Here is an 18655-nt window from a genome sequence, read left to right on the forward strand (position 1 = left end):
ACTCCAGTGTGAGTGGCTCCTGAGAAGGAGGCAGGGAAGGGTTAGCAGTCGGAAGAGAACCCGTTCCACAGCCCCTGAGTCTTTGCTGCCTTGTCATGGAAGCGAAGGCTCTGCCCTGGGGAAACTCACCTCCTTTCTCTCTCTAGGGGAGAGCACGAAGGAAGCCTTCGGATGAAGACAGAGCTGCTGGTGCAGATGGATGGGCTGGCTCGCTCGGAAGATCTCGTGTTTGTCTTAGCCGCTTCCAACCTGCCCTGGTAAGAGATGTAACGAGTGCAATTTGAACACATTTTCATGAGCCACTGAGTACCGACGAAGATATCATGTTGACCACTTTGGGCAAAGCCTCGTCGTTTGGTTCCAGCCCCGGGAGATTAATCTGAAGGCTTTCCTATTCAAGTGCTCAATCCTTGCTATCCGTACCATGAAAGAATCTGCCTTAATAGAAGGAACACAGGCCAGGCTACCACTGACAACATTTAAAATGGATATTTTTAAAAGATGTTAAAAATATGAGTTTAAAGACAATTTATTTACTATGTTTAAACAAGACTTTGGCAAAAAGAACTCTAAAATGCTAAAATCTCCAGGACTCAAAAATATTCCAGAAATAATATGCTTTGATTTTTAATAGTATAAAAATTAAACTTTTTTTTAAGTTAGGAAGAAAATCTTTTCTTTAATGTTGCACAGTAAATAGGAAGCTAAACAATCTCTAATTAAAAATATAATCTACTCCCAGAATCTTTTATTCAAACTATATCCCAGAGATTTTAAGAACAATTCTAGAAGTGGAATTGGGAAATAAGAGATGTTGACGAGGGAAAACCAATATCTACGTGTAGAGTATATTTTAAAAAATAATTATAATCTCTTTATAGTTTCAAGAATATTTTCACGTAGCACGGGAACAGACTGACGAATCTCAGAGGAAAGGGGGTCGGAATATCGGAGAGAGATGAACCAAAGAACTTATATTCATATACATGTAAACCATGGTCCTAGACAATAGTGCATGAGGCCTGGGGGGCAGCTGGTACAATGTGGAGGAGGAAGGGGTAGGGGAAGGGGACATCTGTAATACTTTCAACAATAAAGATAAATTATTAAAAATTGGTAATATTAGTAAGCATAATAATATTGGCTATAGCAATGACAGGAAGAAAAAAAAAGAGAATATTTTCACGCACATGATTTCTTTAGAGATGTGGGTGAGATCAGGAAATGCTGCCTTCCCATGGGCAGAGAGGGACGAAGGTCAAAAGAGGTCAATCCACCCAAAGTCAATAGCACATTCGCAACAGAGCTCAAACTTGACACTCTTGTGTCACCCCTGTCCTCCCACTTCTGTTTCCACCTTCAAAGATGCGTCTGGGCTCCCAAAGCAGGGGTCACTGAAAAGTTGGTGTGTAACCTGTTATTTTAAATATACTCATGACTTAAACCTGTTTCCAGTTCCCTTCAGATTTATAAGATGTTCCCTAACATGTTCAGGTGATCAGCATTTTACATTTTGAAGATACTGGTTAGTTACAGACAATATTAAAGTGGGGCCCAAACAGAGATGGGTCATTTAAATGTGACTGTAGAAATCCGTCAGAGAAAGAATCTCTGTGTCTTCACCCATTTGAAATGTGGTTGATCATCACACTTTATGTTGTGTGGAAACAGTAACTTCACGCATGCTTCTTGGAAGGTCTATGCCCCCAGGGAGACCTACGCGTTTTCTAGAGGAACAGAGAGCCTCCACTCCCAGTGACACCTCGGGCTCCGTAGAGGAAGTGATTGTGCTGCCACCATTTTCCTAAGCTGATCAGTTTTTGGTAAGCCCCAAATAAGATGATTCAGAGGGCAGAAAGAGTAGGAGAAGGTGCAGGAGGAGGAGGAGGAGCCGCTAACAATAAAAAGTCAAAGACATTTAGAAAGGATTTTCTGAAGAATTGCCCCTCAACATGTCGAATGGTGAAATACATCCATGCTTTTAAGCCTGGATTCTTTTATATCACAGATTGCTTTGTTACACTGTATCTTGGAACCAATATGTTCTAACCCATATATCCTTGAGCACTGCTAGGTTTTTAAAAAAACATTTTATTATGAAAAATTCCAAACACTAAAGACAAAAAAGCACAATGAACCCGCTGTTGCCTAGTTTTAGTAACTAACAGTCTTGCCCAATGATTTCACCTATTCCTACCCCACTCTGTTTGCTGAATGCCTTAAATTACATCCCAGATTGTTATTTCTCACATATATACTTCAGTGTACACCTTTTAAAAATAAGGACAGTTTCTTACATTACCACAATGCCGATATCACCCTTAACAAAATTAATATTAACTCCTTAATATTACCTAATACTCAGTTTATATTCAGATTTCCCACATTGTTTTATAATGGATTTACTAAACTGATATCCAAACAAGGCTTGCATTTTGCAATTGGTTGTTCTCTTAGGTCTCTTTTAATCTTGAACAGACACACCCTCCTTTCCCCTCCTCGAATTTGCCATTGACTTGACTGCCAGGGAGATTGTCTTGTAAGAGGTCTAAACTTCCTGAATTTGGCTCATTGTATTCTCATGATAGTATTTAGCTTCTTTTCCTTACCCCTATAATTACTCTAGACTAAAATTTAGATTGATTAGATTCAGGATCAATATAAACTTTTGGCAAACATACTTCATAGGTGATGCTGTGTACATCATATTGCATTGCGTCTAGAGAAAGATAATGTCATGTTGTCCAGCATTGGGTGATGCCAAGATGGATCAGTGGATTCAGCTGTACAGTTTCCATCAATGGTTTTAGATCTTTGCCTGCATCACTTATTTTACTAGGGGTGTGATTCTATCATTCCTTCTGATAACTGGGATTATTCTCTATAATAGAACTTTCTCTCATCTAATAGGGTTATTTAATTACCCTGAAATATAGTTCATACTAGAAAAGCAGGATTCTTTTGCTTTAATTTTTAAAGCTTTTAAAATTATATATATTTTTTATTGATTTCAGAGAGGAAAGGAGAGAGAGATAGAAACATCAATGATAAGAGAGAATCATCGATTGGCTGCCTCTTGCATGCCCCCTACTAGGAATTGAGCCAGCAACCTAGGCATGTGCCCTTGCCTGGAATCGAACCCGGGACCCTTCAGTCCTCAGGCCGACACTCTATCCACTGAGCCAAACCAGCTAGGACTCTCTTTGATTTTTAGAGTCATGAGTTGGTGTCCTAGCAACCTCCAGTGGTAACCAATGAGCAATGATAGACATCATATAGATATAAGTGTCACATGCTCCACAATTAAACTCTCAAGGATTTTTAAAAAGACTCCATAGAATAACTGAACTTGGTTTACTTACACAAAAGGAAACACATTTTTCTGTATCTTGATTTTTTTCTCTCAATAAAATATTCTGGAGATTTTGCCAAATAAACACAGGAAATTCTTCCTTACTTTCTTTTTAGCTGCATATGTGCCATTTAGTGCATATGGTAATCTATCCCAATCACCTAAAGTTAGGCACTTAGGTTATTCCTACTCTTTTGCTTTTACAAATAGTGCTGCCATGAGTAATGGTGTGCATATATCACTTTGTGTATTTGGCAGTGTATCTTTGTGGTAGGTTCCTGGAAGTAGAATTGTTGGGTCAAAGGGTTAATGTGCATACAATTATAGTAGAGATTGCCAAATTTCCCTCTATAGAGGTTGTACATTTTGTATTCCCACTAGTGTCCTGCTTTCATTACTTAACATTATAGTAAGAACATTTCCAATGTCATTAAATAATCCTTGAAAATTGGATTTTGTAATGGCTGCCCAAAATTCCCACTTGTGAATATACCACAATTTAGTTAATCATTTCTTCCCTGTTGAACATATAGTATGTTCCCAACTTTTCTCTATTATAAATAACACTGAAACAAACTTTTTTGGAAAAAAACGACAAAAATCTGGTTATTATTTTAGAATAGATTTCTAGAAGTAGAATTACTATATCAAAAGGTATAGATGTTTTTTAAGTTCCATGCTATATATTGTCTAAGTCCTTCTTTAAGGAAGTAGAGTATTTTTATCAAGAATATTATGCCGAAACCGGTTTGGCTCAGTGGATAGAGCGTCGGCCTGCGGACTGAAAGGTCCCAGGTTCGATTCCGGTCAAGGGCATGTACCTGGGTTGCGGGCACATCCCCAGTAGGAGATGTGCAGGAGGCAGCTGATCGATGTTTCTCTTTCATCTATGTTTCTAACTCTCTATCTCTCTCCCTTTCTCTCTGTAAAAAATCAATAAAATATATTTAAAAAAAAAAGAATATTAAAACAAACTTTGTATTGGCTTCAGTCTTAGGTGAGGGAGTAAACTTACCTGATTCAAGCAGTCTGTCCCTTTGGGGGAAATAATTAAATCATATCAAACATTGAAAAAACCCAATCCTAAAATCCCCAAAGAAATTCTTTACATATCTCTATCTCTATCTCTATCTCTATCTCTATCTCATCCATCTATCTATCTATCTATCTATCTATCTATCTATCTATCTATCTAAATTTTTTTTTCCCAGAGAAGAAGGGAGAAGGATAGACAGAATCATCAATTGGCTGCCTCCTGCACGCCCCCCACTAAGGGTTGAGCCCGCCACCTGGGCATGTGCCCTGACCTGGAATCGAACTGTGACCTACTGGTTCCCAGGTCAATGCTCAACCATTGACCCACGACAGCTGGGCCCCAAAGAAATTTTCTACGATTGCGTAGTGGTAGTTCTCATCTGTAGCACCTTTCAGGGCACTGGCTATCCTTTACTGCTTGTTAACTTACCAGCTTCCCTAGACAAACCCATTTTGTCTCCAAGGGGCAGTCATTCTCCCCTTCTCAGCAATGAGAGGGCATGCAGCATCTTTGTTTATTCAGTGCTTCTCCTCTGAGGAGCACCTTCCTGATCTATAGCATCACAGGGAGGACAAGAAGGAAGTGAGACACAGCTCACCAGTGTCATTTGATGTGTAAGTAAGTGGCGAGAAGGATAACAAATGTTGCATTGTTAATATTACCACTTAAAATAACAGCCATGTAAGAAATGTTTAGTGAGCACAATTAGGACTAATTTGACTGGTCAAGATTTTTGAGTATTCAGAAACTTAGGCCTGGGAGTCTGGAGGGAAACAAAATACTGAACAGGGCCATTAAGGCAAATACCATCTTTAGCTATCTATTTAACTTGATGGTAGTTTGTACAAATAAGGTGTGAAAATTGTATGTGTGGAGTATGTTGCAATTCAACTTTTCCTTGCTATTTGCAAAAGGGCCAGAGATTTTACTGTCTCTTTTAAAAAGTAGACACCTGGTATGACCAAACTCTAGATTAAAAACACCCCTCCCCACCCCCCAATTCCTAATATTTAGAAGAGAACATGAAATCAAAGAGATTATTGCTCTGGGAATGGAAAGAAAGGTACCTATATAAACCACTTCTCCCCATATGAATTCACCCCTTTCTGGTATGATATTTCTGTAGAAGTGTATACATGTGATTGCAGAGCTCAGCAGACATAACCCAGTTCTTTCCACCATAACTCCATGCATCCCCTGGGCTCCAGGGAGGAGCTGGCCCCAGTAGGAAATGCAGGTAGGAGTTAGCTTATGCAGGGCTCACTGTGGGAGACAAGGTAACCTTCAGTGCTTTATTCATCAGCTCCCCATCACCTACCAAAGAATACAATCCCTTAACCTGCTCCTCAAAGATTGCCACGACCACTCACTTCATGTTGGTTATGGATATACTGCAAAGACTTTGCTTACAAAACTTTGCCTTTCTCTGATCATGCTGAGATACTTTGAACTGAATATGTTTGAACTATTGAATGAACGAACTAGAATTATGTTTGGTTTCCAAATTCTGTAAAATTTGGAATGATCTCTGCCCCAGGAGCCACATGGTTTAAGAGGGAGATAAACCAAAGGGCTGAGGAAGGCTCCAGAAGGTTTGGTGCAGGAGCCCAAGTGCTCAGGTGCAAGGCCCTGGAGCTCATGTAAGCTGTCCAGGTGCCAGTGGCTTTGCCACCTTGTGTATAGCAGTGGGCATAGGTTCAGTGACCAGGCTCTGAAGTCTGTGAACCTTCGCTGTATCTCACATGTCACTCTCACTGCTTGCTTTTTATTATTATTATTATTATTATTATTATTATTATTGTTTAAAGTATTACTCACTGGCTGGTTTTGACCTTTGAAGTGATGGAAGCACCAGATAACAAAAATAAAGAAGACATGAGGACAGAATAACTAGTCAAAATCAAAGTGTATGAGCGAAAAGGAATGTTTTCTGGTTGCCACAAGTTAAATTTTTTCTTATAAATATATTGGCATAAAGAATAATTCCTGGGTACATTCCATTTGTCCTTTGTTTCCTCCCTTGTACGGTTATATTATTATTGATGTCATTAAAAGTGCATTCATCAGGCCTAGCTGTCAGAGAGTTGCACTTATTTGGTGCCCACAGGCAGTTTTGAGGTAAATCTCTTGCTTTAGGGCATTAGCTGATCAATACCGACATCTATAGTGAGGGATTGTTTTCCCACCTCCCTCTGCATGAAATCACTCTGGACGGAGTGGGGCGTCTAAGAGAAGGTGCCCCTACAGACCCTTCCTTCTGCATCCCCTGCCTTTTCAGGAGGGGCAGCCTCCTAGGTCCAAGGAAAGGCCTTGGAAGGAACATGGCAGCTTCTGATCACCCCTATCCCTGCCGTTTTTCAGCTTATTCACTCTTCCTTCCTGGTTTTCAGACTGAGAATCTCAAGTCTTATTTTGTCTTTGAAGTTTATGGGGCCAATATTCCTTCACTTCAAGACCAAAACCTTCCTGTTATTGCCTTTATCTACTTATGAGTAGGAGTTTGTCTTATTCATTTCTGTAATTGGAGACTTAGCAGGGACAATATACTTGACAGGTGGTTAATATTGCTGAACTCAATTAATTCCTAATATGTGAGTTTTTTTTTTTGTTTAATAAAAGGCCTCCCCCTGTCCTCTCTCCATTCCTCCCCCACTCACCTCACCTTCCCCTCCCACTAATTCAGCCGCATTTCTCTGCTAAATCACACAGGTATTCCACCAGCTTCATGTTCTTGGAGGCATGTCTTCTAGAGCCTTCTTACCAACTCTAAGCTGAACTGGTTGTTCTCTTCACCCAGTATGTAGGGGAGACCCTGGGACCTCACCTCATCCTCCTGGAAAGCTTCTTCTCTCTGTGTCATTCCATCCGTTTCTTGGATCCCATGTGGCCTTTGGTTTGGTTTACTGTCTCCCTTTGGTCCTTCAGTACTTTCCTGATAGAGGGTATATGGGAGGTAAATTATTTTAGGCTTTGCTTGTTGAAAATACTTTTATTCTATCTAACAACTAAATTAATGGTTTGATCAAGATTTCTCCTCAGAATTTTGAAGGCATTCTTTTCCTTTCTTTGATTAGCTCATGCTACTGATGATAAGTCTTATTCTTAATCCTTTGTATGTAACCTGTATTTTTCTCTCTGGAAGCTCTTATGATCCTCTCTTTGTTCTCAGGGTTCTGAGATTTCACCATCATGTGACTTGGGAGTCTCCTAGCAGTGACTGTGGTGACAGCAGTGACTGAGGCACAGGCTCCAGAGTCTCACTCTATAGGTTCAAATCCAGTGCCACCACTCATAGCTTTCTGACCTCTGTGCCTCAGTTTCCTCATCTTGAAGTGGAGATGATAATAGTACCTACCTCATAGCGTTTTCGTGAGAATTAAATAAATTAATATCTGTAAAAAGCTAAAAACAGTGTTATTTAAGCATTATATTTTATTAACATTCAAATATGAAAAAATGATCTCTTAGAGTTCTGTGAAGTTTCTTGACCCTGTGCCTTGAGTATGAATGTTGGTCTTGGGAGGGGGGATGGTTGTACAGGGGAAGATGTGGCTGAGTCTCTAATGTGAGACGAATTTCAACAGGGCGAGGCTGATAAAGAAATAGGTAACTGCTATTGCTGGCAAGACACCCCTGGACTATGGATTCTCAGCTCAGGATTGGAATAACAGGGAAAGGAAAGACAATCTTTGAAGAAATCTGGTCACTCCAATTTAGAATTCAGATATGCTCCCTGGAAAGGTATTTTTGTTTTTCAGTTTAAAAGGAAATATCATGACATAGATTGAGAATGACAGAAAAATGGGAGGATGCTTTGGAGACTCTTGGTGTCTTTATGAATGAGAAATATCTGGTGATGATGCTTCATTGTTAGTCATCATTAATGGTTAAGCTGGACCAACACAGGCATTTCCTAATTTCTCTATTAGGAAGTCAAACAATTATTTACCCTTCTAGTAATTGAAATTTTAACATATAAAGTGTTCACGGACTTATACTCAAAATGCTCTATTGATAATAGGAATGACAATTCAGGGTAATTCAAGAGCCCCAATTAATGAGGGAAAGCTCTACATTAAATAATAATTCCAAATAATTCATTTAGAATAAAAATTTTTGAAATCACCATTTTGTACCACTCTCATGCAATAATTGATTTGAAGGCCATTAAGAGATGCTAAAACCACTAGTTGAAAGGGAGGGGGAAAGGAGTATTCACCTGGTGCCAAAGTATTGTACATAGGATACTTACTATTTGCAAAGAGGCTTCCATTACCATGGACAGATATGCTATCAACAGATGATCCCACTATTCAAACACCACATCACTAATAGTGAGATACGCCAGCATGTGGATCCCAATATAATAAACATATTTGCCAAAAAATCTTTATCCTGATTCTAATAACTAAGCTTTTAGGTCTGACTTCCATCTTAGAGAATAGGGAATAGAGGAACCAGGAACATGAGGAAAACATCAAGCCAATCCAGAATGTGGAACATTCTACAACTAGCCTTATCTTTTCAAAAAGGGGCCAGGACAAGGAGACTGGTCTACATTATGATATTTAGGAGATATAACCATATGTAATGCATGATCCTTGATTGGATTTTGGTTGAAAAAACTATGAAAGATATTTTTGGCATGATAGGCAAAATTTTAATAAGGAATGAGCATTAGACATACTATGCCATCAATGCTAATTCTGTCAGGTGTCCTAATAGCATTGTAGCTTTGTAAGAAAATGTCCTTTTCAGGGGGAGAGGGGAGACTGCCAGCAGAAGCATTTAGGGGTGTGATTTCATGTCATGATGTAATTTACTCCGAAATAATTTAGATAAGTTGATATGAAGCAGGTTATGGCAAAATGTTAACTGTTATTGAATCAAGATGGTAGGTACATGGATATTCATTCTTTTATTCTACTTTTCTATTTGTTTGAAAAGTTTATATTAAGAAATTTAGGGAAATGGCCTGCAGGTGCAAAGTTGTGTATATCTGGCCTGGCAGTGTTTTGGAAGGAACACGAGTGAGTGTGTCAAGGGCCACATTTGCTTTGGGCACCCCGGAAGGAGCATTTGCTCTGTGCGTTCACCACAGCAAAGGCGTGAGATAGTCACTCACTCCAGAATATAGGAGAGTTTTGGAAGAATTAATGTGCTTCCCAGAGTGCCCACGTCATTGTCAGGAATAATTTCCTTGCTGGAGGGATCAGATTGAATGCTTCACGTTAGGGCTGCAATGGAGATGCTCCTTGTTTGGCTGCTAGTGAGATTCTCTCCCCCCAAATCAAGTCACTTAAAATGACCTCCTTTACATAAGTTGTTTTTTTTTTAAAGGATGTATTTTCTTTTCTTTTTCTTAAGCAAACAACATAAAGTAGTTGTCCTATCCATTCAGGCATCGATGTAGAGGGAGAGTTAAAATGCTGAATTGCTTCCTGCAGTGCAAAATTGTTCTTAAATTGTATTTGTTGCTTGGGAAGTGAGTTCACAGCCCCAACCAGTTCCTTCGTTTCTGACATGATTTCAGGGAACTGGACTGTGCCATGTTACGCCGCCTGGAAAAGAGGATTCTGGTTGACCTCCCCAGCCAGGAGGCCAGGAAAGCCATGATCCACCACTGGCTGCCCCCCGTGAGCAAGAGCAGGGCGCTGGAGCTGCACACGGAGCTGGAGTACGGCATGCTGAGCCAGGTGAGCGGCCCTGGAGAGGCATCGCCGGCCAAGCAGCCACCACATGACCGTTTTCTCGGCAGGGTCTTCTCATGAGCTGCTCGGAGCCTCTTCCTTGAGTCACTTAGAAACGATCCAAGCTCCCCAACAATGCAACGGGCCTCTTCTTCATGAAAGAATGAGCTCTTTGTCACTCGGAAATATTCAAGCAGGGAGAAGCAATATGATATAGCAAAAATAGCACAGGGTTTAGACCTGGAGAACCTATGTCAAATCCTTGCCCTGTCAGCTGCTTACTATCTGTGTGACCTCAGGGGAGTCACTTATTCTCTAAGCTTCAGCCTTTTCATCTATAACAGCGGTTCCAAACCTGTGGGTTGCGACTCCTTTGGGGGTCGAACGACCCTTTCACAGGGGTCGCCTAAGACCATCGGAAAACACATATATAATTACATATTGTTTTTGTGATTAATCACTATGCTTTAATTATGTTCAATTTGTAACAATGAAATTGGGGGTCACCACATGAGGAACTGTATTAAAGGGTCGTGGCATTAGGAAGGTTGAGAACCACTGATCTATAAGATGAGTAACAGATATGCCACAAAGGATTACTGTGATGATTAAATGAGAAGTCTTTTACAAATCCAAAAGCTCTAGGTGCATATCTGTTGCCTTCATTGTCACTGCTATCATTGCCTTCTCTGAGTGGACACTTGAACTTGATGTTCATTGAGGTTCCTCTAAGGCAGCTTATGGTCTTATTTGCAAGAACAAAAATGTCTACTTAAATTTGGTCATCCTTGGATTTGGCATAAGGGCTCCACTAGACTAACATGGGTGGTCTAGTCTTCACCAACATCTTATAGCATATATTTGGGGGGGATTAGGAAGTTGTTGCCCAGCTTCTTAGGTTATCCAAACATGTTAGAGACCTCTCTTTTCCCAAGCATTGTCTATCTGGGAATGTCTGTACAGTGTCCATGTGGGGCAGATCCAGAATCTAAACAGGGGCTCTGATATACCGGGTCCTGACCAGAAGGATGTGATCACCACCAACATTCTGCCTGCTGACCAATGGCTGGTTTGGGGCTCTTTCAGGAGACTGAGGGCTACTCAGGCTCAGACATTAAGCTGGTCTGCAGGGAAGCAGCTATGCGGCCTGTGAGGAAGATCTTCAACGCACTTGAAGATCACCAGTCAGGTAAAGCTGGGACCACAGCAAAGGTGCTCTGGGAGGGAAATCTGTTTAAAAATCCAACTTTCACCAGCAGGTGGAGCCTTGCGCCCGTTCTTGGGGGCTCTTTGCTCCTGCACACAATCTCGGTCTCTCGTTCCTGCACTCACTCAACTCCTTCCTCCTCTGGTGTTCTGTTTTGGACCCACTTTGCCCCAGATGATAAACTCCTTAGGGCTCGGGCTTTTATTTCTCTGGCACACGCTGATGTTGGGCTGGACCCACTGCGGCACTACATAAATATTAAATAAAACGTTGATGATACATTTAAATCACATATTTTTGTCTGGACTTCAGGGGCTGAGTTGTACATTAAAGAATTTTCATCTGAGCCCTCTTTAGTGTTGACTTTTCTGCATTAACCATTAAGAATGTTGCATTATGCATTGTCTTGAAAGAAGGTCTATTAGCATTTCAAGATCATTGATCACCATAAGGTCGATTGTTATGCTGTTACTGTTGTTTTTATCTAGAGAGCAGCGATTTACCTGGGATCCAGCTGGGCACAGTGACCACTGCTGACTTTCTGGATGTGTTAGCTCACACCAAGCCTTCAGCAAAGAATCTGACTCAGAGATACTCAGCCTGGCAAAGTGAGTTTGAATCTGTTTGAAATCACATTGACCCTGACCTGGCCACAAAGACAACCACAGAGGCCTTCTGCTTTATTGTGTAAGTGGAAGAACATAATGACTGGAATAAGAGGAGAGAAACTCATTCTCGAAGACTGAATTAATTTGGACAACTGTATTGCTTTAGAAATGAGATATTTTCATTAATTTTTCATAATTGATGTCAGCAAAATATTAAAGATTTCAATTACAGTCAGATGTGCTATTAGGTCATACAATGGAGACTTCTTACAATTAAACTCTGTAGAATTTTGAAGAACAATCTGTTGCCGTGTTCCTCATTTGTGACTGGGATTTTCCTTTTGACGGAAAGAAAAATGTAGTTAGGAAAAGTGTGTTGGAATGCAGGGGGTGGTTCTGAGATGGGGAGCCAATTGGAAGCTAAGCTTGATAGACCATTTGACCTACAGACAATTCAAGGGTGGATAAGGACGAGAACAGAAAAGGAAATGCAGGGTCTATTTCTTCTGACAATATTCTGAATTTCATCAGCTCTCAGTACTTCTGACCTCAACCAGTTTTATCAGTAGCAAACCCCTAGCGGAGTAGGCCACACTTGGAAATGTCACTCCATCTTCAGAGACTGCTGCTTGGAGTCTAGAGCTAACAGCAGTGGTGACTAGCACACCACCACCACTAGCTACCAGTTTGAACATTTTGAGTTCTGACCCCTAATAACATCTTTTGACTTTACTGTGTGCGCTGCCTGTCTCTTCCCATCACACAGCACCTAGTTGGACCCAAAGCTTCGGCCGGAGTATCCGAGCTTCTAGAACAGCCATCCCCAGTCTCCCTGCTCTTAGCTCCTCCATCTCTCCACATGGGTCATGAACAGCTAGAAGCATCTCCCTCAGAAACCCCCATTTGAGAAGCATCCACTTTCAACTCCTGATAAATTCTGAAGGCTTCCACTAATAACATCATCCCCACCCCCAACTAGAGCTTATCTACAGTAAGTCACCATCTTTTCCTTGCCTTGTTTCATCATCCCTGCAAGACAGGCTCCTCCTCCAAAGAAAAACTTCCAGTAAATGGGACATTTGGATAGGTAAATATTCCAAAGGACTTTGTTTACCCTTTTAAGCAAAAAAAAGCATGAGGGGGGACATTATTTTGAGTAGAATATTCTCAAATTTCTCTTAAAATGCACTCATGGGAAACTGTAAATTTAAAATATACCTTACATAACAAATTCAAAGTAAACAAAAAGATATTTTACCATAGGATATGCTAAAAAATACTTCATTATCATTAGCTATTACCCTATGCCACACTAGTGATACCTGATGCATAGGTCTCTGAACTAAATGGCCACAGGCTGCTAACTGTTCAATTTCCAACATCTGCTTCCTGTGCTTTTGGGTTATTTCCTTGGTCAGGCTGCCAGCTGACATTTCTTGTAGCTGGTAGTCCATTTGCTTGTGGCAACTTGTCCTTTCTGATTTCATAAAATCCCAATTAACTGGATCTACTATTGTTAATTTGTTGTGGTTAGAAAGTAGATAAGTACCCTGACTGATTTGGCTGAGTGGATAGAGCTTCGGCCTGCGGACTCAAGGGTCCCAGGTTTGATTCCGGTCAAAGGCATGTACCTTGGTTGCGGGCACATACCCAGTGGGGAGGGTGCAGGAGGCAGCTGATTGATGTTTCTAACTCTCTCCCTCTCCCTTCCTCTCTGTAAAAATCAATAAAATATATTATAACAAAAAAAAAGTAGATAAGTTTGCATTGTATGTGTATCTAACAGTGAACACATAAAGGGCAGGACACTGCCGAAACTGGTTTGGCTCAGTGGATAGAGCGTCGGCCTGCAGACTGAAAGGTCCCAGGTTCGATTCCGGTCAAGGGCATGTACCTTGGTTGCGGGCACATCCCCAGTGGGAGATGTGCAGGAGGCAGCTGATCAATGTTTCTCTCTCATCGATGTTTCTATCTCTCTCCCTTCCTCTCTGTAAAAAATCAATAAAATATATATATATTTTATATATAAAATATATATATTATATATAAAATATATAATATATATATATATATATTATATATATATATATATATATATATATATAGGGCAGGACACTCTTGTGGACATCCTTTGTAACCATATTTGGGCCCTTTTAGCTTACGGCTGCCCGTTCCTGACTCCTCTCAGGGTTAAGTGTGGTTTTGCCATCCCTCACAGTACAGACAGCCAATCTTCTTCCACTTCCAGAACCCCAGACACAGTACACTGTGTACCGAACACATCTCCACATCCTTCCTCCATTCCTTTTAAGAATCTCCAAGCTCATCTTGTAATACTTCCAACTTCATTCATTCACATATTTAATCCTTCTCTCCTTTCTCCCTTGCAAAGATTGTCTCCAGATAATTATGCATGTGTTTTCAGGTCACACTTTTATTTTGGTGAGTTCTTTTTTAAGACAGTTTATATATTAAAATGACTTCCTGCTCTGGATGAAATTAAATGTAGCTCTTTCATCCTCTGCCCTGTCCCTACCACACAAGTATGTCTTTTCTTATCATTCCAAATAGTCATGTTATGACGTTAGGTTAACTCAGTAATCGGTATTCACTGCAGAGCCAATTAGTGAATCAGGATTAATTTTCTTTTTTGGTGACTTTTGTCTTACCTGGAATTAATAACTGCCCTTTCCCCCCATTTGCTTAGTTTTCTAAGGATCTTTTTTTTTGCAACACATCCTTCAGATCAGTCAGTTACCCATCAGTATTATTTTCCAAATGGCCAAATATCAGACAAATTTTCAATTCTATCCCTGGGCCCTCTGGTCCTGGGATGCAAGGGGAAGGGAACTGAGGATTCCTGTAGTATAAGTAGACATGTGCCTAATTCCCAATGTCAGCCCCTCATCATCTCACCCTGGCCCACTGCCACACCCACTGTCCCCAAGGCCTTAACTTTCATGGTTTCACTTTTTCAGAAAATAAACCTCCATTCTCCTGCCTAGGCTGGGAGTACTCATCTGGCTCTCAGGGTGGGCAGGGTCTAGGGTTCCATTGTGTTTACCAGCTTTCAAACAATTCCTTGCTCTCAACCCTGCCTCACACCTCACTACCTAGTACCTCCCAGCCTTGAGTCTTTGAGGTGGTTCTTCAGGATGAATTTTGGCTCTTTTCTTTGCGCTGATTTTAATTACCAACACTGCATTCACTTACCATCTTCCAAATTCTCACATCCTCTCATCCACTGATGTCTCTTCCACTGTTCTCTTGCAGATTGTCTTCCTGGATTTATGCATCCTTTCTTCCTTTCCTCTTTAGTAAGGCTTTGAAAGAGGCCACCTAACATATATGATTAATCCACTATGTTTATAGAATCTATGATTATTTTTAAAGTAGATTAAAAGCACATCTGAGTTTATAGGGATATGGGAGATTGACCGATTAATTGAAGGAAGAAAATGTAGCCTAAGCCAACCTGTGGTGTTTTCTTCTAAAGCAGAGGTCACAACTCAAATTCCTTTAGAAGCCTAGAATGTAGTAACACACGAGTAAAGAGAGGGGGGTGTAAGATAAGGAAGAGTTGGGGAACATGGGGAAGTGGAGAGGGCCAAAACTCTCTGAATGGCAATAGTGACTCAGCTCCAACTGAATACAGAAATTCAGACCTAACCTTGCCAGATCTTCCAATCTTCCGAGGAAAGCCAGTAATTGATCTGCACTTGAAATACCTGACAGATGTTGACCCTACTCATCTAAAATAACCCCGCATGTTGGAAAAATTGGACAGATACATGCAAAAAAAAAATGAAACTAGACCACCAACTTACACCATACACAAAAACAAACTCAAAATGGATAAAGGACATATGACAGGAAACCATAAAAACTTAGAAGAATCCATAGGCAGCAAAATGTCAGACATGTGTTGGAGCAATATCTTTACTGACACAGCTCCTACAGCAATGGAAACTAAGGAGAAAATAAACAAATGGGACTACAACACAATGAAAAGTGTCTGCACAGCAAAAAAATCCATCGACAAAACAAGCCCACTGCATGGGAGAACATATTTGCTAATGTTATCTCCAATAAGAGTTTAATCTCCAACCTTTACAGAGAACTCATACAACTTAACAAAAGGAAGATAAACAATCCAATCAAAAAGTGGGCAAAGGACCTACAGAAAGCCTTTGAAAGAGGACATACAGAAGGTCAAGAGACATATGAAAACATGCTCAAAGTCACTAATCATCCAAGCGATGCAAATCAAAACAACAATGAGGTACCATCCCACACCTGTCAGAATGGTATCATCAACAAATGACAAGTGCTGGAGAGGATGTGGAGAAAAAGGAACCCTCTTGCACTGCTGGTGGGAATGCAGACTGGTGCAGCCACTGTGGAAAACAGTATGGAGTTTCCTCAAAAAATCAAAAATGGAACTCCCATTTGACCCAGTAATCCCACTTCTAGGAATATATCCTACGAAAACAGAAACACTAGTCAGAAAGGATATATGCATCCCTATGTTCATAGCAGCACAATTTACAATAGCTAAGATTTGGAAACAGCCTAAGCGCCCATCAGCAGATGAGTGAATTAAAAAACTGTGGTACATCTACACAATGGAATACTATGCTGCTGTAAAAAAGAAGGAACTCTTACCATTTGCAACAGCATGGATGGACCTGGAGAGCATTATGCTAAGTGAAATATAATGAACAACATAAACTGATGAAGAAAAATAGAGCCAGAGGAAAAAAATATTTTAAAATAGAAGTAATCCTGTTATTTGCAGGTTTTTAATATTTCCTACAACTTGTGATATTATGTTAGTACAGTTTTGGTAATATTAAATTTTTTTCTTGAAATATTAACATTTATCGCATTAATATTATATTTAAAATAGTTTTTCTTGCAATATTAATGTTTATTGCATGTAAATGGCTAATTATTTTGTATTTACAATGTGGTAATAGTTTTATTTTGTATGTTGTAAAATAATAACATTAATTATAAAATAACCCCCTCACTCTTACTGGCTTTAGTCATCTTCATCACTTTATCAGTATCTGTTGTATGTTTCATCTGCATACCCTACTCAAATGTTAACACCATGGTTGTGATACTTTTTACGCTGCTATTGAATGAATGAAACATTTGGCACTGGCCAAAGCACTTAGCTCACTGCACATGACCTCCTTTCTGACAGGACTTATACAACCCCTTGAACTTGCCAGTATCCTTTGCATTATTAGTTCTATTTTTATATGCAATGATTTCCCAACTAGAAGATACGCCTTTAAGGAGTGGGAGCTACATTCTGCTCTCTCTTCCTTAGTGCTTTACACACTAGTGGGCACTTAATAGTTTGATCTTCTCAGGCACAACAGCTAGTGAAACAAATAGGTGTTGAGATGTGTATGACATGAGAGTAAGCACTGAAAAAAGTAAGGTATTCAAATTGTTTGATTTTAACAAATACATAGTTTAAATTATGATATTTTCTGGTGCTTTAGGCACCTTGCTCTGGATGTCTATTATAGGTACCCAAAGACTTCAGTTTCATATTACAGAAACAATGATTGATCCAAAACCAATCGAGCACAACCTGTGTTTTTTACTTACCTGTCCAACATGCTACTGTAATATTTAAATGTGAAATTAAGGTGAGGAAACTTCTGGCATCCACAGCTACAGGTGTTTGATGGAACTGTCGCTTAGGGTGAGTTCCCTTTCCTTTCCTAGACATTACAATCGGCTCTGACAGATGTAGAATGGTAGCAGAGCTATGCAAAACTAGCAGATTCTGGAGGTGTGAGGGAAGGTGCAACATGCAAGTGTCTCCTCCACTGGCCTGGGGCTTCGTCCTCCTCCACCCTAGCAAGAACCTGGCTCACAGCAGATACTCAATAACCATCTCCCGACAACGGGTGTTCTCCAGTACCCTTTCTAGTCCTAAGATGTCACTTAGTCCCTATTCTGGGCCCAGGACAGAATTACAGTAAACCGGATGCAAATACTGTCCTTGAGGTTAGGACCACAAGATAGTCCTTTACATGGGAGGGCTGAAAAATGAAGTCCTTTAGATAGTTTGGTTTTAAAATCTGCTTCATGAGGCCCAAGACAGACCAACCAGCTGAGCTGGGAAAATTTATACTAACCTGGATCTAAACCAAGATTTTTATTTATCCTCATGAACCTGTGGACAGGTGGCTAGTGAGCCCAATATAATGTTTGTTAAATCAGTAAAATATCAAATTGAGATGGTCAGGGCCCACGGGGCCAAACCAGAATGAAGCAAAGTAGAGAAGCCATTTCTCTTCACTGGATGTTATGCTTACGTGATCTCACCCATTCCTGTCACTCTATTTAATTCCTGGCCATCAGTGATGCCTACCTCTTGGCTTTGGCTCTAACCTGTCTCCAGAGCATTGGATCCATTATTTCCAACTCTCTAAGGGGGCTTCCCCTATGGCAACAAGTCTAAAATGAATCTTATTTTGTTCTCCTCCCCCCCCCCCGCACCCCCCGCCCACCTTCTAAAATTAAATTCCTTCTAAACAGCTAGTTTTGTATTGGTTCAGTAACCATCTGAGTGCCTGTGCTGTAGCAGATATTTTTTTTTAAATGAGCCACAGTCCTGTCTGGTGGGGACAAGAGACGTGTGAAGACCTAAGTGTAATCTAGTAAGTGCTATGCGGCTCGAAGGTGGGAATACTCCTCTCCATCCTGCAGTCAGGATGACATCACAGAGGACGG

The 18655-nt window shown here is 40.4% G+C and overlaps 1 protein-coding gene and 1 long non-coding RNA gene across 2 annotated transcripts in view; one reads left to right on the forward strand and one right to left on the reverse strand.

The window, feature by feature from the left end:
• KATNAL2 (katanin catalytic subunit A1 like 2) overlaps nucleotides 1-12183 on the forward strand; it is a 145250-nt gene extending 133067 nt beyond the window's left edge. Inside the window, exons 13-16 of the mRNA XM_059707234.1 lie at nucleotides 147-257; nucleotides 9922-10084; nucleotides 11165-11267; nucleotides 11774-12183. Of these exons, the coding sequence (XP_059563217.1) occupies nucleotides 147-257; nucleotides 9922-10084; nucleotides 11165-11267; nucleotides 11774-11913 (517 nt within the window). The 3' untranslated portion in view covers nucleotides 11914-12183. The remainder of the gene's footprint in view (nucleotides 1-146; nucleotides 258-9921; nucleotides 10085-11164; nucleotides 11268-11773) is intronic.
• LOC132239999 (uncharacterized) lies at nucleotides 129-18422 on the reverse strand. The gene is made up of 3 exons (XR_009454206.1): nucleotides 15107-18422; nucleotides 7213-7320; nucleotides 129-254 (listed from the first exon to the last, which is right to left on the reverse strand). It is a non-coding gene; the product is annotated as an uncharacterized LOC132239999 (long non-coding RNA).
• Nucleotides 18423-18655: the final 233 nt, after the last annotated feature.

The sequence above is a fragment of the Myotis daubentonii genome, chromosome 8 (assembly GCF_963259705.1).
Source record: "Myotis daubentonii chromosome 8, mMyoDau2.1, whole genome shotgun sequence".
NCBI lineage: Eukaryota > Metazoa > Chordata > Mammalia > Chiroptera > Vespertilionidae > Myotis > Myotis daubentonii.